Source organism: Scomber japonicus, chromosome 7, assembly GCF_027409825.1.
Source record: "Scomber japonicus isolate fScoJap1 chromosome 7, fScoJap1.pri, whole genome shotgun sequence".
NCBI lineage: Eukaryota > Metazoa > Chordata > Actinopteri > Scombriformes > Scombridae > Scomber > Scomber japonicus.
In genome coordinates, this window is record NC_070584.1 from 13318048 (window position 1) to 13342616 (window position 24569).

The 24569-nt window shown below is 40.7% G+C and overlaps 1 protein-coding gene across 1 annotated transcript; it reads right to left on the minus strand.

Annotated features, from left to right (window-relative positions):
• Positions 1–102: 102 nt before the first annotated feature.
• atp8b3 (ATPase phospholipid transporting 8B3) lies at positions 103–19100 on the minus strand. Its single transcript, XM_053322371.1, has 29 exons — positions 19042–19100; positions 18817–18830; positions 17913–18004; positions 17642–17755; positions 17219–17317; positions 16524–16585; positions 15681–15753; positions 15353–15423; positions 14464–14555; positions 14188–14346; positions 13193–13281; positions 12910–13103; positions 12599–12815; positions 11583–11739; positions 11147–11335; positions 10886–10998; positions 10424–10591; positions 9921–10032; positions 9727–9802; positions 9496–9619; positions 9082–9268; positions 8722–8945; positions 8558–8641; positions 8241–8465; positions 7377–7515; positions 7045–7175; positions 6477–6638; positions 355–482; positions 103–247 (listed from the first exon to the last, which is right to left on the minus strand). Exons 1-29 carry the CDS (start codon positions 19098–19100, stop codon positions 103–105), a joined length of 3699 nt encoding a protein of 1232 aa, XP_053178346.1.
• Between the last annotated feature and the right edge of the window lie 5469 nt (positions 19101–24569).

Sequence of the window (24569 nt, forward strand, 5' to 3'; positions counted from 1 at the left end):
TCAGCAGCAGATTCTCAGGTCTTCCAGGCCCAGGTCTATATTTTTTGCACAGATGTTGGAGGCCTGTAGGGAGACGTGTCATTGTTACTCTTAGCCTGAGCCTCAAGTCTGTGTTTCTCTGACCAACAGGAGAGGCGGGTGAGATGTCTGGACATGCTCTTTGTTCTGCTGGGAGCTTTTCCTCTGATCAATAACTGAGAACCAAGCGACAACAACACGCACGGGCATCCAGCCAACTACATTACAGCTGCATAAGAAAAGCAGAATGTAAGAGGAGCACATGGAACCCAATGGAGATGGGGACACAAAGGCCTCATAACAGCAGCAGCAGCAGCAGCAGCAACAGCAGCACACCTCTCCCTCCTGGGTCTTGCCCGTACTGGCAGAGCAACAGTGCCCCCAGCTGTCAACATCAGAGACCTGCATCCAGCAGAGCACAGGGGTTCAGAGCGGGAGGAGAGGGAGAGAAGAGCCACTAGATGCTGAGGAGAAGTCATGGCACAACACATTCAGGCCCTCACAGCTCTTTGAAGGCAGATCAATAGCCAACCATTATCCTATTGTTGTTCCTCATCCAACCAGCACTGGTGAAGCCCGAGGAGGGGGATGGTTAAACCGAAAGCTGAAAACGCAGGGATTTAGCAAAGACAGGGATTTGTTTAGCCAACCCAAAATCTTAAAGAATCCAAATACAGAAACAACACAAAGAGGACAGGAAAGTACAACAGAGTCAAATGTAACAGAAAGGCATACTGAGACAGACACATCTGAGGTGCAGCGGAGGTTTCATTTCCATTATTTTGGGAGGCTTCATATTTTGTCAAATCAACAGTTTCATAACCTCGAGCCATTTTCCCATTCACCCATTCCATCTCTAAGCAGATGTGAATCTAACCAAATCTCCTGGTTATTCCCACACAAGGGTTATCAGTAGCTAACCCAAAGCTAACCACCACACTCAGCTGTCAAAATGCTACAATAATTAGTGCCAATGCTTACTGCCTTAATGCTAATCAGAGAATATGGTACTAGGTTCACACAGAGCTACAGTGTGCCCCACTGATGACGGGCAGTGTGTACCATAGCAACCAACAATCAGCTTTTAACTGAATTAAAATATACTTTTATAGTAAAAAAAGAAAAAAAAGAATCAGATTTTAAGGCATACAATAACCAAACCTCAAATGACAGATACCACACACACAGTATGTGTTACAAATACAAAAACAAGTCTCCAACACATAACTGGACACATTCTGAAGCAGAAGAAAATCTCTCATTCTCTCTTTGGTTCTCTACCTCCTCTGTCCCTCTAACCCCATTGCCCCCTCTCTTTCTCTCTTCCTCTCTATATTGATGCGGGTATTTAATTAGTACCATAGACACAAAGTTTCTATTTCTTGTTACTATTGTGCTCTGTTGTGCATAAGTAAGGCACCTTGTTGATAAATCAAAAACAAAAAAGGAATGACTTTTTAAAAGGAAAAACAAGTGGGATGCAAGGACCGAGGCCAATGAAAGACTTTTCTTTTCTTTTTTTGCATTCTATGTGAATATAAACTCGGATGAAACATTTACCATGAGAAGGGAGAAAAAAAAGAAAAAACAGGGAGCTGCTCAAGAGAAGAATAAATGACGGACGTTTTCTCTCTTTTGGCATTTCATGTCAGAACTGTGGTACTCTCAGCCCCCTTTAAGCTGAGCCCCAAGAATGGGGTTAAATGGCGGGGGACAAAACATGACCTCCAAATGTCCTAGCTGATTCAGTGTGTTTTAATGGATGGTGTGGAGGCGGTGGGGAGTGTTGGGACTCAATAGTTATCTGTATGGTCTTAAGATGCAACTGTAGCATTTCCAACAATGTAGTCAGATTAGCGGTGCAGATTAGATAAGAGATGGTCATTGTCAAGGAGTTGATCAGGAGGTACTGACTAACTTCACGTTGCTGTAAGCAGTGAGTTAAAGTCGCCAAAGGAAGATGAGCTAAAAATTGATTTGTGGTATACAGTTCAGTGAGCATAGGTAAATGGCTAGATTCAGCTCTAGGTATTAGGCTGACAAAATGACATTTGTTTGTAGTGAGAACCAATGTGGCTACCTCACTAAGCTGAGTGGTTTGTGAAACCGCCACTAATACCAAAGATACTGCAGCCTACCGGTCTCAAACTGCCTAGGGGGACACAAACCAAAAATTAAAGAGCCCCCCCTCTTTGCCCAAAATTATTACAGACCGACACACGGACAACACACACATACACATGTTCTTACTAACAGCGCAGTCAGACTGCATCGTGCCACATAGGAGGAGGTGGCTGCCTTGCAGACAGAGTTGAGTGCCTTTTCCCTTCAACCACGGGTGGGACTGCACTGGATAGATACACACACACACAGACACACACACACACACACAAACATACACACACGCACACACGCACGCACGCACGCAGCATAAAGCTGCACACCCATTTACAAACATGCACTCACATACAGACAATGCACCCATAATTGGATGGACAGAAAGGGGGGCAAAAGAGAGGGACACAGAGTGGGGGCTGTGTCAGCATTTTCTCCCATATTGACTTTCCATCTTGATACACTAGAATACAAGCACTTTATCATGTAGAAAGTCTATAAAACATTTTCTATACACTATTTATTTGAAACAAAATTATATGTTACTCCTTAATCTGTCAGAGTCTTTGTTACTGTATCTTCTAGTAGCTCACAGCCTTTGCATTTTTTCTTTTCCGCCTGCCTGGTGTGCTTATACTCCTCAGCCGCTTTACCTCTCTCACATCAGAGATATTTTTGTGTAACAGAGAAAGAGGGAGGTAGAAAGGCAGAGGCTCTAAGCGCTCGGAGGGCTGTAGTTTTAATATCTTACCACTAAATGTCTCTCTCTTCTCTCTCCACTGCGTGCAAGCACAGTGTGGAAGACTCACTGACAGTTTATAGACACAAATTCTCTCCTCCCTCCACCTCGTCTGTCCAGTCGACCTCTCCCCCTGGCTAGTGCTAAGACTCGGTAAGCGTGTGTTGACAATTAATTCTGAAATACCTCAAAACCTTTCATGTAAACTTTATGTAATTTAAACTGAAAATAATACTGCTAATGATAACAATGATTATGAAACTATGATACTATGATAGTTAGTTTTGGAACTTGTGACTTGAAGCTTTATACTGTTAAATTCCTTTTGTTTGCTCATTTTTCTCGTACGTTCTCTTTGTTTTGCTACGGCATGTACTTACTGTTTTCATAAAGGAAAAAGACATTGTGAATGTTTCTGTGGAGGGTTACACGAGAAAAGAAGAGACAGAAGAGAAGGCTAGAATAGAGAGAGAGGGGCAAGAGCTACGCACTTCAGATGTTTAGTTCAAAAGCTCTCTCCAAGGCAGGTATGTTCAAAAAGAAAAGAAAGAAAAAAAAAAGAAAAAAAAAGAAAGGAAGAAATGACAAAACTATGATTTGGGCTGAATTTTAAACCAAATATTTGATGATAAACCAAAGGAGGAACAACCTTTTACTCATTGTTAGTGTTCTTCTGCCTTTAAGTTGTCTTTTCTCTTAAAAAAAAAATTCACAGTTACTTTTGAAGGTTCCTGGGTGTGTTCAAGTGCTCCTGATGTTCTTAGAATATTAAAGACCAGCACCTTTTATTGAAAGGAAGGTGCGCTTTTTTCTTTTGTGCATGGATATTGTATAACTGTATAGAAACCAACAGGAATGACCTGTGATTTTGTGGGGAGAGGAGGAGGAAGGAAAGACTTGGGAGTGGGTGGAGGAGGGGTGGGGAATATTTTGGTTACCAAAAAAAAACAAAAAAACAGAAAGGGTGGGAGGATTGGGGTTTTAGGCGTTGGAGGGGTCCTTGTTTTTAGAATTTCCGTCACTGTTGGATTCACTGGTTGTGTGCATGTGTTGTTGCAACCCTTCCCTTTCCCCATGTTTCTTTGATGTATATAAATCCAGACAGTAGGGGGCAGTGTGTGCTGGGGGAGGTCAAACTCCTCTCCTCCCAATCAATAGCATTCAATCTTCATTCCTCAGCTTGTGGTCCTCACTCGGGTCCTGAATTGTGTGTCTTGCTTTTCCAAAGACGGGCTGTTTACTTGGAGTTAATCAGAGGGACACACACAGGCGCGAGCGGCCTTGAATATACCTGTATGTCTGTCTACATGCTTTTCTTCAATCTGTGTATGTGTGTTCATTTGTACCTTTGTGGAAGACAAAGTGTTTCTTTCTTATGTTCCTTTGCTATGGGTTGCAATATTTGTCATGCGAAAATTTGAAACCACTTCTTACTGACTGACCGACCAACCAACCGCAGTACCATGTGGCAACTGATCGTCCAACCTGATATGTCGTCAGCATTTACTGTCAAACAGCATATGTGTGTGTCATTTCCCTGTGGGATAGAAGGTTGCCAATGGGACTGATGTAGACACCCCCAGTCACACTGTGCTCTCCCTCTTCTGTTACCTGTTAATCAATCAGAACCAAGTGTCTTTGTGATGGTAGAAGACAATCAGTTTCAAAACAAGAAAAAAGGTAGAGAGAGGGCAGGCCAGTGGGGAGGAGGAAGGGGAGGATGGACGAATAAAATCAAGGGGAAAAGAGGCTCTCTGAATCGTGAAGACCTGTAGTGCTCGACCGCCAAACCACCACCCCTCACTCTCCAATACATCCATCTTCCATCCCATCACAGCCAAATCTGACTGCAGTGTTTGTTCGACATGGCAGTTACACAACACTCAACCCAAAACTCATTATAGACATTTTTAAATTCCCACCCAATATTCCCATCTCACACCCCTGTCACTTTTCACTCTCCTACACTCTCACAGCCACAGTGTGGTGCACTGCAGAAGTACAACAACAACAAAAAAAAGCTGTGGTGCAAAGACCATAATTCCCATCACCCACCACGATTTTCTGCTAATCTAATGATGATGTAACCAGCCGCGAGGAATAAAAATGGCTCCGGTTGGTGGCTTTTGCACAGAGAACTATGCAAACACCTGACCCCCCCAATCTTAATCGTTGCTGCTGGGTCAGAGTGTACAACCCTCAACCCCCTCCCCTCACCTCACCTCACCTCACCTCAACATTTACACACTCCCACTCACAATTTGACCTCCATGACCCCTTACACCCCCCACACCCCCCCGCTCCCATAGGCCCACAGTGGGCTGAGCAACCCCAGTCACTCAGGGTACAGTAGAGAGTGGCTGGGAAGAGAAGAGCACTACAGCACTCCATGATGCACCAGACTAGACTGCTGATGTCGTACAGCTTTACATGAATGCCCCAAACTGCCATTAACATCAAAATGGAGTCCATGTTGATGTTTGCAAGCTGATCCTCCCCCACTCATGGCTCCATTCTTCTACAATGTTCGACTGTCTTTGTCCCCAGCGCCAAGGAAGGGCCACAATCAATGCAAAGACACTTACATTGTACTCTTAAGTTTACAAAGTCGTCTGGAGATGGTGGCTTATTTTGCACTCGGACAGACAGACACACAAACACACAAACAGACACAGGCACATGCTGGAGAGGGTGAGTCTGCCTTTTGAGAGTGTTTGCTGAAACCAAAGATGAAAACCGAGGTATGACAATCTGGCTACCAAACCTAGAAGACAATGTTCAGCTCTCCGGGCTGCTCTACGGGTCCTGTGATTTACCGGCCATGTGGACATTCCACCTATTGCACTTAACACATGTAACACACGTATACATACATATACAGTACATGTCCTGGTGTATATTTCAACACACAAACACACACACACCTCAACCCACACAGACACACAGAAACAAGGGATAAACCCACTCACGACGTCTGGTCAGAAAGCCTCTTTTCCCTCCTCCCACTGCAGAAGCCGGAGAGCCTGTGGAGGACTTTTAGTTTCACACTAGTTGAGACTTTTGAGAAGGAAAAAAATCTGAGTAATAACTGTTACAGAAAAATAAAAACTTAAAAGGATAATATGGGTAAATTGCGTGTTTTGAAATAAATTAACAAATAAAACAATTGTAAAACAAAGCGGTGCTGTCGGTTTATTGTGTTTGGTTTGATCTTCAAAGGAAATCCCTTGTGACCCCCCACAGATGGAAATTAGATTTTTACCACAACAGCCTCACACAAGAAACATCAGAGATATTCATACAGTGGTAAACTGTCTCTGTAAAGACAATAAACAAGATTAACGGTACATAGTGTATATTGTATATTGTACAATATGCTTTATTGGAAAAAAATAGTGTAAAAAAAGATTAAGAAGTGTCCACAAATACATGTTTCAAGTACAGAATTATAACATCTATTCAATTCTATCTCGCAGAAGCAATTTAAGGTGACATATTTTCCCCTATTAGAGGTGTAGGCAGTCATTATGCATCAATTTGATATTCCATTTGGTTTTTTTGCAGCATGGTGAGTCAGTATGTGGGGGTTATTACTTGCAGTCACCTTCTCATCCACCGTCGGCACTGTGTGGTGGATGCTGGTCCTTGAGGTGATGATGCGTCCGGGTCCCACTTCCTGAGACATGGCATACGAGGAACGGCGGCGAGACATCCCTCTCCTGAAATTTGACTTTAGCTCCACTGGCTGACGGGAGGTGCTGTGGACCTACATCACATCCAGATGAGACTGATATCAGTGGCCAATTTACCATGACTGTTTATGCTTATAAAAGGAGCTTCAGTATATAGTGAATGGGAAACATACAATATTATGTAACTGGTGGACTTTTGAATCCATATTGCTTTTGATTGGCTCCAAAACAGGCTGAGGCTGCTGTAGTTCCTTAACAGACATTTTACAGAACTGTAAAAATCACTTCTGTTGTATTCAGTTGTTTGGATGAGATTGAGATGAATGTTTCAGTGGATATTTTCTTTGCAAAAAAGCCCAGGTCAGTTGAGAACATCAGTGTTTTCAGTTTTAGGTCAACTATTCTGTTGCAAATGGATCCCTCAATGCATCTTTCTGTTTCTCTCCATTTGTCACAGAAAAACAAACATGCATGTCTCACCTTGTGTTTGTCATGGATGGTAAGGATGACATTAAGGGCAAGGCTGGTCACTGAGGGCAAAACAGCTGTCCAGGCAGTGAGCAGAGCTGTGAGCCACACAACTGGATTGATGAAGGCCTGATCAGACACACCTGATGAAATAATACAGAGAGAAACCAATGGTTCCTAACCCTTCACTTTATCAGATCAAAAGAAAACAACATTAAACACGTTCAGATGGACATCACTTGCTGCATGTTATGTTGTATATTTTGTCTTATTCTCAGTTAAATCCAGGTTAAAATGGCCCCTGGCAAGAGAATAAGTGTGTATGTTGTTGAGCATCAGTGTACCGAGGAAGAGATAGTCGCTGGGTGATTTCAGAAACAGGCCACGCTGGTGGGTGATCCGGGTGCAGATGAAGAACAACAGCACAGACACACACAAACATGCTATATTGTACTTTGTCCAGGTCCTGGTCAGCAGTATAATCTGACAGATGAGCAGAAACACATGTCATCAGAGGACAATAGCACATGCCAGTACGGTAAAGTATAGTAGCTATCAATGAGGCAATGGTAAACATTTTTAAATTGTTTATTTAGCTTCAGAAGAGGGTGGATTTCCTTAAGCCATAAATAAATACTCATTTTTTTTTGTTTATCTAAAAAAACAAAAAATCACCAAAAGATACTTGTTTTTACTAGACACTAGAATAAATGCAAAATTAATAATTCATTTGAATGTTCTTGTAGTAAAATGGTCTAGATCCATTTTGGTTGGTCACTCACCACCCATCTTCAATACAGATGATTTGTTCAACCATAGAACTGAGCAAGCTATTATTTGAATAAAAACTAATGTTAATACTTAAAATTTGCCTAAAATTTGGCTACCCCATTTGCACTTTGTACAAAGTATATTACATAATTTCTAAATGACCAAATTGTTGACTGAAGTTTTTCATCTAAATGTGAAGTTTATCATCCACAGAAAACGTTTTCCATAGACAATATTGTGCAGTGTGCATAATTATGTTGTGTGATGTTTTTTTAATGTCATTGGTGTAATATCTTGTCAGATATACATATGTGTTAGTAGTTATTTCATAGAGTGTACAATACTTTTTAATTATGCAATAATAATAATTCTTTACATTCTGTTTTCACATTGAAAGTCAGAATAATTAACTTATCTGTTAAAAACCTCAATCTAACCTCAATGGTGGCAGTAAATGTGGCTGCCATGGCGACAGTGACTGCCATGGTCTGGTAATCGAAGGCTGAGTTGTAGAAGACTCCACATGGGATGAAGAAGAGGACGAGCGATGAGTAGACAGCATACAGCAGCGACATTGACAGAACCAGAGGGCTGGAGAACTCCTGCTTCTGTCCAGACTTGTACAGCTCAGGCCATTTCAGACAGCCTTCTGCACTCACATCCTACATCACAAAGAGGTACGTGAAAGTATTATGGCACAAATTTTCATGTGATTGATTAGTTCATAAAACATCCATTGCTTAAATGCTCTCACCTGTTGAAAGAAGGCCAAGCACATAACTGGGGATGCTGTGTAGAAGACAGTGTAGAGAGCGATGAACCATGTCTCATATAGAGACTGCAAGAGAGGATCAGATGGTGCATAAGCTGTTTAAATTTGAATCCTCTAAATCATTCAGTTTCATTCATGTATCAAACCTGAGCACTGTAGCCATTGAAGAAACCGAACCATATGTGCACAAGAGCAAAGCTGCAGGTCTTAAACAGAAAGTAGCGCAGGAAGAGGGAAATACGCCTGTAGGACCAGGAGCCATGGACCAGTAGCAGCCTCTGCAGAAATCTGAACTGGGACAATGAAAAGTCTGCATTCTGCACTGCCTGACCTCCCTCTACTCCTGTTAATCCAACACCAACATGAGCCGCTGATGTTGGGGAAAGACAACAGTATGGCAAAATGAAAAAAGCATTTGCAGAAAGCAGAAATGTTGATTAATATCAGGTTTCATCTAACCTTTAGAGCTAAACATACACGTTATATCATATTTTCCCTTGACTTACTTTTGATCATGTTCACATCATTGGCACCATCCCCGATGGACATGGTGATTGAGCTGGTGTGTTTCCTGACCAATGTGACAATGTCAGCCTTCTGTCCAGGTGTTACACGACAGCACAACACAGACTGGCACTTTTCTGCTAGGCTCATGAATGTGGCCCCCCATTCTGGTCTTTGGTCAAACTCTGCCTGAGGCACAACACCATCGAACAGTTCACTTTAGGTTGTATTTGTCTGACAAGGTCTTTGTCAACAATTTCGTAGTATAAATCTTTTAAGGTAATAAAAATGTGGTTTCAAACTATTTCTCTATAACCTTAATGTCTCATGTCAGAGTCATTTGCAACTGCATGACAACAGATATTCTGTTTGAAAATTATATGAGTAAACTATTTATTGCATAGTCCAGTGTTTACCAGCTCAGGTCCAGTAAGGACCACAGCAGTCTTTGCTCCAGTCGTCTCCTTGTCTACAGCCCACAGCTCTGTCTGTCTGGCCTTGAAGAAACTAACCCCTGGGTCTGGGGACTGGAGTATCTGCCTGCAGGGCCGAAACACACAGAGATCAATGAGATGATATGAGTTTGTGTTTGTGTGTGTTTGTGTGTGTGTGTGTTGCTCCATTTGTGTATTTTTATCATTGCTGACCTCAACTCCTGCCATTCCAGTAATCTGGTGTCAGGATCCAGTAGTTTGCATGAATATCCAATATTCACTGCAGTCTCTACAAGGACAAAAAAGGAGGGAACAGAAAAGAAAGAGAAAATCCCTGTTTTCACATAGCTAAAGCACAGAATACAAAAGGGTTGCATCACCCCTCTCACTACTCAGTGTCATAATACCTTTTTTGTCCCCTGTTAGTACCCATACTTTAAGCCCAGCCTGTTGAAGCAGAGCAATAGTCTCAGGAACGCCCTCCTGAAGCCGGTCCTCTATTGCTGTCACACCCAGAAGCTACAAATCATAAAAATTAGAATTTGTTTTTAAGTATTCACTTCAAAAATTCTGCTTTATCTTATACGGGAGTGACTGCAATGAGGAGACAAGTAGATAATATTAATCATGTTAAACCACATAACATGATAAAATGCACAGATCCTGTCAAAGTCTAACTAAGAAACCAGGATTGCTTCTTCTAAAGTTAGATTTTCTTGAAAGACTACTTCTTGCACACGTACACCTTAATTTGGGGAAACAAATAAAGAGAGACTTAATGGGAAGAGACTGTTAACCACAACACAGATTTTAAGTGTAAACTGTATTTCTCATGCAGTGTCATTGCTCAGCTGTAACAAAGAAAAAAACCCAACAAAAATACATTAAATCAAATGGAGGAGGAGCCCACCTGCAGCTCTCTCTCCATTTGATCATAAAGCTTTTCCAGCAGCGCCTCACGTTCACAGGTCGCCATGGCAGCAGACTGGGCCAGAGTTTTACTCCACTGCTCCCATGATGCCTCAGGAACAGATCGAACCGCAACACACAAAGTCCTCAGACAGGCCTGAGCAAACAGCTAGCAGAACATAAGTTAACACATTATTTGACAGGCTACACATTATTTACCAGGCAGAACTGACAAAGAATACATGATAAACAGTTCAGTCCTGACAGGCACACCTCAGCTATCTCAGTGAGACGTAAGCAGGAGACCGCGGCCTCAATCCTTTTTTGACACTCTTGATCATTGATTATTGGTTGGCAAAGGCATTTGTGAAGTTAAAGCGTGAAAAGAATCACAGAGACTGTAGTTGTGTGTGAGATACTTAATGCTGATATAGAAACAAGAAGATACTAAATTCAAGTTCACCTCCAGAGCTGTTTCAGTCCTTTCCTGATGTGGACAGTCCTTTTGCAGTCTCTCCAGGATCACTATGTCAGCTCCCTTACAGTACAGCTTCAACCCACCATCTGGCTCCCGTACTGAAAGAAAAGAACATAAAATCTGTGGACAGGTTGACAAGGGAGGATTTAGCATAGGTGGAATTATAAAAGACTTGGATTCAGTTGAGACCAGATGATGTTAATATAAACCTTATGTGATTCAAACAGAAAAGAGGGCTGCTCTCACCCAGTACAGACATGCGTCTTCTCTGGCTGGTAAAGTCTATCAGTGCCAGCAGCTGATATTGCCGAGTGACACCCAGCTCAGAGACAATGATGAAGTCTCTTGTCCTGGAAAGGAAGACCCAGCCCAGCTCCCTGGCAGCACCAACGAGAGCCTTCTCATCTGGGGACGCAGCCTGGTAAACTGGAGCCTCTGGAGGAATGTGGAAGGAAACAAGTTGTCTTTGAGGATCGGTGCATTGTGCCGGTCAGTAACTTAATGCATACATGTTACTGTATCAGATTCAGACCAGTTGTTTAGTACAACATTCAAGTTAATCCTATAATCCTACAATGAATTATCAAATTAATCGTGATGTTTCATTGTAGTGCTCCCTGAGGTCAATTGGTATTCTCTGTCTCAGTGTCTTAGTGTCTCTGTGTCTCTTTCTCTGTCTCACCTTCCTTCCACTCTGCCATGACAGTGTGACATAAAGCCAGTGCAGTGAGGAACTGTCTGCTGAGTGGACACTGTTGTCCTCTGAGCTTCTCTACCAGGTTTGGAGCCGACATGAACAGATCGCCACAGGAAAAAGGATTCCAGCTTAGGTCCATGGGCTGCACGCATAGGGGGAAAAGCATCACTGTACACTGAAATTACAAAGTGCAGGATCATACTACTCGTAACATAATGTAATATAACGTAACGTAAATCAAGTTGGATGTTGATGGCAGCAGAAATAATAACTGAGTGCAGAGCTGAAGAGAGAAGAGGGAAGAATTCCTTAAGGAAATTGATCAGAGGAGGTCATGAAAAAACACAGTAGACACATTCATATGTTACCTCTATGTCTTCTGCCCTGACTGATGCATCACCTGTAAAAATAGAAAAATCAAGAGTGGTAAAAGAAAGAAAGAAAGAAAGAAAGAAAGAAAGAAAGAAAGAAAGAAAGAAAGAAAGAAAGAAAGAAAGAAAGAAAGAAAGAAAGAAAGAAAGAAAAATTATTAAATGTTACTGTGTACGTTATTCACACAACATATGGTCTGAACCAGGAAGTGGCTCAGACATAGGACATATGGTTAATGGGAGTCTGACAAGGTTTCAATTACAGTTTGACTTCTGTGGGCAGAGCCTGTGTTAAATATTTAGTGCACATATAGTCTTGAATAAGAGCATCTCCTGTTGTCTCATCAAGTCTCTCTCTCTTGAGGAACGAGTTTCATCCGTGGTTTATGTGAAGTCGCCTCCCACAAGGGATTGTTGTTGCATTGTAAGCCAATTGTGTTTTTATTTGTGTGGGGCAATGTGGCTGTTCAAAAGCAATTAAACGTCTTATAACAGTTTGTTGTTTTGTTTTTTCTCAGGAGGAAAATGTAAATTTTTAAATGTATGACACATTAAATGTATTTTGTTATATAGTAAATCAGTTTACCAAGATGAAAATCATAAAACATTTAAGTTATGACAGTTTTTTTAATTGTTACCATAGATCTCTCCAGCTATGCAGCACTGTCTGAAGAGTAGACAGTTCTGGGTTAATGTCCCAGTTTTGTCACTCAGCAGGTATCCTACTTGGCCAAGCTCCTCGCTCAGAGAGGTATTCCTGGCCTGGGCAGGTTTGTGGGCCTGCTGCCAATACATCTCCATATCCCAGCCAATAAACTGGCTGTGGATCGTGTGGATCACCTCAAACCTGCAGACACATGCACATACGGAGCACACATACAGTTACACAACATGCACACAACACTGTATTTTCACAGTATTGTATTTTAGATGGAACTTACGAGATGTAGAGAGCTATGGGCATGGCTGGGCTGAGCAGGATGATGTAGCTCCAGTAGGCGAGGAACCCTGTGTAGACTGAATTGCCATCAACCACCAGAGCAGACAGAGCCTCCGTCTGGCTCATGACTTGACTCGCAAACACGCCACTGCCAATGGCAAGGAGCAGTGCTGCCGTCAGCACGGACAGGACAATCTGAGGATCCGAAACACAGACACAAACACTTGTTAATAACTCCACAAAATGTCTCATGCTTGTCATCCACCTACCCTTTACACACTGACCCCGATCACCATTCTGTTGAGAACTTTTTCCGTTTGAGTCTTCTTCACTTTCAGTTTACCACAGTTCCTCAGGATCTTGGAGTCTGTGCCTGGTAGAGAACAGACAGCTATTAGATGCTATCACTACAGCAGGCTGGCCGAGCGAGGTGGGAGACCTTCCTACAGCCAGAGGGTGAAAGCTCAAGCCCTTGTGTCAGTGCGCATCTGCTTATGTGCCCTTGAGCAGGATGCTGAATCTGTACCAGCTTGGGGGATATCTGACCCCTCTGCGGAAAGGTCAGATTTTCTCTTGCAGAGATCAATGAAGTAACACATTATGTTTTCCAGTGATATTGTCTCAAACTCACACAGACTGCAGAAAGACACTGAGCTGTTAAAATGACAATAGTGAGAATGTGTGTCATATATTTTAAATGTTCAGGGGCAGAAACTGAACTGATTCAAATTCAGTACTACTGTAACAAGTCTATGTTAACCTTGATCATGCTTAATTCAAAGTTGGCAATGTCAGCTGTGTGTGAGGAGCATCAGAGTTATAATCAGGCCAAACTGGGGTCACACCGATAGACAGTCTCTGATAAATGGTATAAAACCCATCTCTGGCAGAATTTGATCTATTGATCTGCTTTACCAGAACTGAAAGGGTCATAGAAGTGAGATCCATGACACCTCCGCCTGGTCCAGTAATATCCAATCAATGATCACTTAAAAGACAGGAGGAGCCTGTCATCTGTGAGATGCTAAGAGACCCACATTTAAGACACAGCTGCAAGAGTTAAGCACTGTTCATAATTAGCAGTATAATGCATTCAGCATAATAAAATGTGTCATTGAAGTGAGTAGAGGCCACAGCCAAAGGTTAAATGAGGATTGGTGGTCTGGAAACCAAAAAAAAAAGATATTTGTTTTTTTAATGAATTTTTTCATGAAAAAAAACCCCAACACTCTATGTTCCCTTTTTAAAACTTGAATATATATATATAGACTAGCTATACCAGTGTATATGGCCAGGCCGTAGGCAAACTCTGTGTTGCGTAGCACTGTTCCCCTCAGGAGGATGTGCTCGTTGTCCAGCAGAAAATACTCCCCTCTCCAGTGAAGCTGGCCTCTGAAGGTGTACAGGCGATTGTTGGGTTCCTCACAGAGCACAACACCTGTAAAAATGAACAGTCGCATTTGCTCTGTATACATGAAAAGTATGACTTGTTTTATCTCTATTTTAAAATGAGCTGATTTGAAATTTGTATTCCTCATATGAAACATTTGTTCACCATCAAAGGTAGCGAGTGTCTCCTCTGAGGGGTGAGTGGTCAGTTCATTGTGTGTAGCACCGAGTGCTTGCCGGTACTTGAGGTTAGTCTCTCTAAATGAAGAAAAGACTTCAGAGTTAACACTAAACAGTTGATCTATTCACCAGAAACAGTAATTGTAAAGTCAAGGCAGGTAAATAGAGACACATACAGTCTTAATTTACTTGGGTGAGAATCAAAATCAGTCAAGAAAAGAGATTTCCAAACTGTTTAATAATCTGAATAATTAATTATTGCAATAATCCCCTAAATTATTGACTCATAGTATAACTGTCTTTGCCCTGCAATTAACAAAAAGGCTCTTTCACATTTCTAACTTGTTCTAAACTGAGAGCAGGATTTAAACCAATAACAAAAAGACAAAATCACAAGACTAAACTGACTTTCCCCCCCAGAAATTTAGGACTGATTGTGAGATTATATTGATTACTTTTAGCTGTACTGTATCAGTACTGTATGAGGCACTATAAAGGGTAAGATGTGCAGGTGGGCCCCATTGGTTGTTCCAGGGTGATGATAGATGATTTTAGACCTTTTAAAAGGCCCAAGGCCTCAGAACCGCCTGAAAAGCTTGAGCCTCTGAAATCAATTTCACCTTTAGAATAACCTATTAAAACTTTTTGTCAACTTACTTATTTCTGATGATACATTAATGTAGTAGTAACTTTTTAAAAATAGACATATAAAACTACTACTACAGTTATTATTATACGTCTATTATTACCATATACAATGATACAGACACACACCATACAAACATTTATATGCTTACAATGATTATATTATCATTTTCAAAGACTGAACTCAAACAGTAAATGCACAGATGCATTGGGCTGATGGTGTTTCATACCCATCGATGTCTGCTGTCTCAACATAACATAGACTGTGAGGCTCTGAACTGCACAGGAGGAGAAGGTCGGCCTGGGAAGAGAGAGAGAGACAGCAAAATAAAACAGAACTAAGAAATAAGAAATAAAGCTTTTATTCAAACATTTCGAAATGAAAATGCTGCATGCTGCAGTGTAATAAAGTAGCATACCGTGTAAACTGTATGCTACATCATTATATCTTTTTATAGCTAGGCTTAACAACAAGTGATTTATGATTCATTGTACCACAGCAACCGAAAATCTAAATTTTTTTTTAAGTTTGCTGTTTATTTCCAGTTTTAAGCTCACCGGAATGATTTGATCTTTGTGGATCCGCACAACATCTCCCACATGTAGATCTTTCCACTCTGCTGCGCTGAAACTGAAACAGAAGACAGATTAGGAGTGAACATTTGGCTTTCATATGATAGATACGTTTCATATTTTTTCACAAATCTCTTAAATTTGAGGACAACCACAATACGTTCCTTTCATAGATCAACAGTGATGTTTTACTATATTTCATATTAAAGACACAAATCAGTCATCAAAATAACTCCACAACTATCATTTTAAACATAAGATTGGAATTTCCTAAAAGACTTCTACTACATAACTGCATTTAAGTTATTAATAATTTTTGACACAGTGAAATATTTGATTTCACCAGCAATGTAAACATATGAGCCTATGTGGGCTACGGGGTATATCCTATTTTGTTTGGAAAAAAATAGATACTTGACATTCAATAAAAATCTCTGGTGGGGCCTTTAACTAAACTAATACTTGTAATGCTAAAGATGCACTTCATTTTTATGGTTGTGTTTCTCTTGCAGTCGCCACTCTTTGCAGTGATGATTATTGTGCGCTAATAATTTTACAAAGTTGTCCATTAGGCCATAAGGGAAGGCATAATGCCTGAAAAACACATTCTCAAAAACAGACTGACTCAAAAGTCCAAAGAAGTCATCAAGAGGTTGGTCATAGTACTTGTCTTGTGGAAAATGCTCTGTGTTTTTGCCCTGCTCTAATACACAAAGGGACCATCTAAGGATTCACTCATTCACACTTCATTAGAGGTTCATTAGAAGGTTGTTTCAAACTGGGGCTGCACTGAGTCCTGAGAGAATAACCCACTGTCTTTGTCCTCACCTCTGGGAGATGAGTACGTCACAGGGTCGGGAGTTAATCGCAGAGTCACTGCGTCTCCTTGCCTTGAACAGAGAAAGACAGACCGATGAAGAAAAGAAAACGAGGGAGAGAAAGAGATTGAGAAGTGTGACAAGGATGGAGAAAAAGAGTGATGGACAGGGAGCATATGAGAGGGAGTGAGGGTGGCCATGAAAGGTTGAACAGGAGAAAGGAGAAAGGAGAAACGCCATTACGGGGCTCTACAGTGACACCAGCTGGGAGATTTACACCCTCCACTAAATGATTAGTCAATAGAGAGGGGTCAAGCAAGCGTTTCACCCAGAGCTGTTAACGACCGTAACTCAGTGATGCACTTAACCAGAGAATTCTCCATGCAAAACATCGTGCCTGCATTTAAAAAGGAAAAGCTTTAATGATAGGAGAGAAAATTAATGCTACTGGGATGACTGGTTTTGTCAATGAGGAGAGGACAAGGAGTCAATGAGGACAATGAAGGAGAGAAAAGAGTGCATACGTGCTTAAGTGCCAAGTGTTTAAATGCATGCGTGAGGTCGGTCGTATATTTGTGTTTAAGCGCATACATTTGTGTGAGAGCACTTGCATTCAGCTAGCAGCCATGTCAGGGATTGAGATTGCCTTTCCCGAACTCCCCCAGGCTGTGTGAAGGAGCAAGAGGGAGTGACTGTTGGTCTCACCATGTCGTTGATGAGGTCTTTCAGCCCTCTCACAGAGAGAACGATGAGGAGCGGGATGATGGTAATGTACCAGGGAATGGAGGAGATGGCAGGGACACTCTGGAATGCAGATGGAAGCGTGGATACACACAGAAGGAGAGGAAACAGAGTCATTCTTACTGTATAAACCAAACACACATACACAAATACTAAGAAGGGGGCCTATATAAGAAAGAATATACTAAACCAAAAGGTAGTAAATGGAGGTAAATTTTGTCACAATATATATAGCATCGAATAGGCTGATGTGATACCCTTACAGAGGAATTAATGCTGTCAGAGTGGAAAATGTGGCATCTCAATCATGTATTATATATTATATATGTTTTTTGAGTCAAAACACAAGAGACAAGGGGGTAGAGAAAGACAGAGCCTTCTTCTGACCTGCAACACCGCCATGAGGAGGAAGTAGATATTGGCCGTTCGCTGAAACTGTTCAAACAGCGTCAGGGGCAGGAAAGTCAGGGGGGAGTACTTATAGCTGCGAACCAAATTGTCCTGGCAACCCACATGAAGAGCAACAGAGAATGAAACAGAAGGGAGACATACAGTGCATATCAACACAATATACCAACCAGTTTCTAAACGCATCCACACGCCCACTGGAGTGAGATTACAATGTGGAGTGAAGTTGGCACATTTGTGACTCACTCACCGCATATCGGCCCCAGCAGAAGCACAGAAAGAATTTCTTCTGATGGTGTTTGTGATAGTGTCGGCTGTTTGCCCTCACCTCCCATGTGAGGCCTGTCAGACACACGTTAGTCAGACTCTTAGTCCTGCGCTAAGAGACCATTTGCACGGAGTGATTTAATGTATCATTTTCATTAGCAGACAACAGATGTGCATGTGTGTGTGAGTGTGTGTATGTATGTATGTGTGTGTGTGTGTGTGTCAGGAAGCTGCATCTGCTGAAGAAACATGATCCCCTTAAAGAGAACATTTCAATTGAGATCAACGATCACATGCAGGATGCTAAATGTATGAATTTGTGTTTGTGGATATGAATGATGAAAAACACTGATGCATCTCAATAAACATAGAAAGGTAAACAGACAGACAGGTGAAGAAAAAAAAAGAAAGAAGGGATGGCGAACAAAAGAGACGTACCGGATTGATCACCTTCCTGGACCATGATGCTGAAGAGACTCAAGATGTTTGGTGAAGACTCAGATTGTGCTAAACGAAGGAGACAACAGTGACATGGCTGCCGCTTGTGTCCCCCTCTAAGATGCATTCATCAGTGTCTGTAACTCACTACACTGCGTTACCATGCTAACCTACACACAGCATAACAGACAAAAGGTCATAAATCACTGATGCTGAACTAAAAAGACTTTAAAGTCCTCAGTAATCCTCTGTAGTCCTGTACAAACCATACCTGGCCTCAATTAACCTCTTGATTCCATAAACAAAATGTTGCTATGGTAAACTGAAAGCAACTTGTTTTTTCCATATGATGTAATACTGAGAAATATACCAACCTTTCTGGTTGAATCTCTGCTGGAAGCTGCATGAGCAATGTTGGTAAGAGAAAGTCGAGATTGTTCAGATCTGACCATTTGCAATAAACCTGCAAGACACAAAATCATAACGGATTAATAAGCACAAGAATCAACTTTCACACAATATTTTACAGGTTGCTGGGCAATAAGTAGATGAATCAAATTGACCTTTCATGGATTTTGTTTGTTAAATTGTACACAGTATCTCTGATGTTAAGAAGCATAAGCAACAACTCATAAAAAATACATACAATCCAAAAAAAGGAGTCATGTATTTACCTGCGCTTATTGCCGTTGATGTCTTTAAGCGTTGGATAACACTTGCAAGCAGGTGACATAGCAGAGCCATCAATCACAAAGCCCCACTGACCACAGCTAAAGATTTACATGGTTGTTTTCTTTACAATTCTTTAGCTGCTTTTCATAATGTGCACCTGTTTCATCCATTTGCCCCTCCTTTCTCTGTCCTTATTATCGTGCAACCAGCCCCGCCTTTTTCTTGCTCTCAGGTGGCAGCTCCAATAGCACTGACTGTACTCCCCATGCTCCCACAAGGAAGAGGAGTGGAGGAGGGGTGATAAGTGCCAGTAGAGATTAACCATATCAAATCACAGTTTTTGTTTATCTCATTTTCTTATTCAAAAGTAAAAACAGAAACCTTTATTAGAGTTAAAGTACCAAAGTTGAGCAGAGTTTAAGATTCCAAACGTACCAACAAGGGGGCTAATTTTTTTTAACTAACCTACATAACTTCAGTGTCCCAGATAGTCTTTGTGACTCTGTGGTAATGTTGTTTTTTCACCATAGCAACATGCATCAGTGGGAGTATTGGTTTACAGGCATGTGAAAGCAGTAAAACCAAATCCAGTTCTCATGTACTACCTTTTTGTGTGTCTATATATATATATATAGATATATATATATACACATAGAGATATATATATACACACAGAGAGAGCGAGAGCGCGCGCGCGAGAGAGAGAGAGAGAGAGAGAGAGAGAGAGAGAGAGAGAGAGAGAGAGAGAGAGAGAGAGAGAGAGAGAGAGAGAGAGAGAGAGAGAGAGAGAGAGAGAGAGAGAGAGAGAGAGAGAGAGAGAGAGAGAGAGAGAGAGAGAGAGAGAGAGAGAGAGAGAGAGAGAGAGAGAGAGAGTCTAGTTTATGTATGCTCTACAGTTTCTACAGTTTCTACAGTGACTGAATGTGAATATGCCCCTGTCCTAATGTGCTTCCAAAAACACATATTTCATCTAAAAAATGCCAAGAATAAATTGTTAACTGAATCGGTTATATAGTTCAAATTAAGAAAGAACAAGCATTACACCGAATTCTTTTAAACATCAGCAGTTGTTACTATTACTACTACTAGGTATTTAAATGTTCTTGAAATTACTTCAGTAACAGTACAGAAATCATTAAAGTGTATATGACAACAGACTTCAAGAATCTTTCATGTAGGTGGTTTCATTCAAACTGTAACTCATCTTCAGATAAAACTCAAGTATTCTGCTTTCTTTATGAATCTAATGCCATCTGGTGGAGGTCAGGACCCATTGCAGTTCAACCATCAGATGTGGGTCAGAAGGGGTGAATATGTTAACAATGGCACCACAGAACAAAAGGCAGTTTACCAAATTTATGTTAACTCACTGTCAGTTAAATGTACTATTTGTGGTTTCATATCTCTGTCTCATTTCTTCTCCCTATGTTAGTGAGGTCGTCCCCACAAAGGCCACACATCAACACCTGAAAGTGTGTGTATCTTACGTCTATGTGTGTGCATATCTAGGGTGATCTCTCCTATCTATTTTAACAGTTGGGCTGTATAGCAGAGTGGTTAGGATGATGTGCCGGTGATGTGGCACAGGGGCTCTTAGGCCTCAACAAAGGATGAGTCAATAGGCAAGGCTTTCCCACCACAGTTTAACTGTTGCCCATCACGGCTGGCAGACCCCACAATCATAAAGGCAGAATTGTCTCTCTGGGCCTGTGGGTTTGTCAAATTTCTACTTTGCAAATTTGAACAAAGAGAGGACCTAGCTGTTAAGATGTTGGCATATTTCAAATTATAGTCAGTATTTCAAAAATCTAAGTGATAAAAAAATCCAATGGAGAAATTAAATGGTGTATTACATGTGGATGTTTCAAGCAGAAACATGACAGCTGGAAGGTAACTTATATATATATACTTAAATATGTTATTTCACAATCTAAGATGAAAAAGATTACATATAGATTAGGTTTTAGGCATTACATTAGAGTGACTATGCAAAGATATAACCCATTTATTCCTGCATGAGGGGTAACATAAGCAAAAAGAACTCAGCACTGTTAAAGTCAAAATGTGAGAGATTCAGATTATTTTACATTACTCATTCCAGGTTACGCACTGGCTGTCAATTTGAACCATGCACTAAGAACTTGAGTGACACTATTTTACTTCTGCATCTCTTATATTCTTGGAACTGACCAAGTGACAAAGAAGTACAATTACATAAAAGGTCACATATAGATAAGATTTACATTTCATACCGCAGCATCAGCAGCAAGTGAGAAAACACAAGAGGAGGAGATGATAAAGTTTTACTTCCTCATCTTTTGTTCAACACAAAATGGAAATACACTATGAACAAATGAGCTTAAAATCACAATGTTCTCTGCAGTAACTTGTAACAGTACAGGTCACTAATGTACAGAAATGTTGATGTTTATATTAAGGAAGTTACTGAGCTTTATACATATATATATATAATTAGTAATTCATTTTTTTGCTGCATGACAAAGCATCAGTTAGCACAGTTAGATGTCACTTTCAGTTACTGTCTATCTACTTTAATTATAACATTACAATCATTTGATACAAGCCTTACACTGACAATGAAAACCACAATTGGAAAAATCTTGCCAAAGCAGGCCTGCTCTTTTTCACTCTGCTAGTTTCAACCTGTCAAAAATACAGGCCAAGTTTTCACTACATGTTTAGTACTTCCTCTGTATCTTACAGGATCTCGTCAATGTATGACCCTAAGACCACCCCTCTCTTTAGTAAAGTGAGTGTGAGAAAGCCCTGGCCTGTGGGAAGCTGCTCAATGTTCTTATTTCTCAGCGGCCTACATTACAGGTTTTTATGTGGCACTGTAGAAAGTAACACTGCAGTTGACTATGAAGAGGCGATACCCTCCGTGCTTGCTCAGGCTCTACTTCCTGTGAAAAGTGGTTAGCAGCTCAGTCGTGAGTTAAAGAGAAGGAATTAGGCCAGCAGACGACGACCCGAACAATCACACAAATGGCCTCCTTAACAGGGTTGTAAAGGATACTGGTTTTGGCATGACATACAAACCAATGTTAAATAGGTTGAGAAAAAGGCCAAAGGAAAGCAGTGGTATTTCCATTGAAGTGGACTCTTAGAGCACAGAGGACAGTGGCTTGTTGAAAGTAGAACATGGTGGGATTCCGTGTGTGTGTGTGTTTGTGTGAGAGAGGTGGAGGAGGGTGGAGGGGTGGGGGTGACATAACAACATCAAAGTTTACAGGAACAAACTGATTAGCGTAACCCCCAACCATGAGTCACCTGGTAGAGGTACTTTGTTCAGTGAATTGTGTGGGTGCACTGAAACATGTCAGTAATGACAAAACTGCGGTTTAGAGGGTATTGGTAAGACGCTGTGGTACTGTAGAAAACATGTCTGAAAGACAATCATATAATGTTATGACATGTTGTTTTTATATCATGAACTGTTGGCAGCAAAGGCTGTTATTGACTTTGCAGCTTGAACAGTTTTTTTCTGGAGAATAACACTGAATATTGTTCTACTTTACCCAGCTTCTGGATAACTTTGAACTTATCATTCACTGCTGGCACAACATTCTCAGTTATAAAATACAAGATACAGCTTGTATTGTGCCCAAATTGAATCTGATTTATTTTAAAATATTCAAGTAATACACCTCGAAGAACTGTGAACTGCTGCTAGCATAACAAGTAGTCTAAATTAAAGGATAAGGCTGGTCATATTTGATAACTTTCTTATTGTCTTTTTCCTACAAATCTCATGAAAAGACTTAAACCAACAATGCATTAATTCAGCTGACAAGTGTCGCCAACACTTGTGTCACAGACCCCCACAATGCACACATTACTGGTACCTTCATTACCATAAACATGGGCGCTGTAGCTTGTTTTGAGTCAATCCCACAAACACCACCCCGTGCTTACATTAAACGAGTTTAGGAGGCACACTTACAGGCAAGATTTTGTGACATCATAACCAGTTAGGGTGGCAATTGTGGTCCAACATGCAACTGAGATTGACTGAGAATACACTTTTTAGAGAAGTAGGAAACATCTCGTGTCTTATAATCAAAATTTAAATTTTAAAAATATTTGCATATTAATAGATTGTGGATTTGTCAGTGAGGGAGAAGAAGTAGATGTATGTTTAATTTTATAGAAGTAAAAAAAAATCACATCAAACAAATTATTATTCAAAGCAGCGCTTTTATATGTCTTAAAATATGTTTGTATAGGATCTTTAATTACCAATTGACAATAATCTCCAGCAATATTTACTGGTGTTTTAGGAAATTCGTTCGCCTTTTAAAACGATGAAACAATATATTTGTGAGCTGTTTTTATAGATTTACCTCTTCAGCAGGAATGAATGGGCTTAAGATCAAATGCCACAAACAATGACAGTTGGAAAGTATTAAGGGGGACCAATGCATTATTTGTTTTTCGTCTTTACCATATTAGTTGCCAATAACAAACATATGGAATAAAACCAGCTTTATCCTTTAACAGGGGAGTGCAAGAAGCAAGAACAGAGTTAAAACCAGCAGGCTGATATGCAGACAATCATTTGTTTTAAGGGAACATAGTCAAGTCAAGTCACATTTATTTACACAGCACATTTAAAAGCTGGACAGGTTGACCAAAGTGCTGTACATAATAAAATCAGATAATGAAAACAGAATAGAAAACTAAAAACAAAACCACATAGCACAAATCAACAAACATAGTTAAGGCATAGAATTAGGGGCGACTTCATAAAAAATGTTTTCATATCTGCTGGGTTATTCCCTCTCAGACAGATGTGTTCAATTTAAACACAATAAAGAGAAATCATCTGCAACAAGCATTCAGGATGTGGGTGTTGCCACACAATGAGAAAGTGCAAGTTGTAAAAATTATGCAGGCCCACTATGATATACCACAACGCTTTCTGAGCAAATTCATTTGAACCATGATACTGAGTCATCCTCAAAGTATGCCAGTTGAGTCAGAGATGTGTGCACAATACAGTCAATCAAAGCTCAATAATTTCTTCCTATAGAATTATCAGTCCTTAATTTATCATTTACCCGCACCTGTATTATTTGAAATTTATACTGGATGTCATTGTATTCATGTTAACACCTTCCTGTTACAGCTGCTGGGTAGTAATAAGTCTATAACTTTCCTGTGTTTGTATGTGTGTCCATGTTTATATGTTTACTTCTCATCCAAACTACCAGTCTGATCATCAAGAATAAAAAATATTTGATATATTTCTACCTCTTTAAAAATCTGTAGACTTACTTACTGAGACTAACCTGACTGTTGCAACATGACAGCTTGTGGCCTCTGTGGTTACAGTGAGTCAGACAGAAAAGTCTGCTGGATTTTTCGACAAACACAGAGTTTATAGCACCGAGGGCATCCCCCCCCCCCCAATCTGGACAGCCCCCACACTCGGTAGACCATAATAAAATCTTGAGCACATAAAGCAGAAGAATGATCTTGTACACTGCAGTCTAGTGGTTTTCCATTT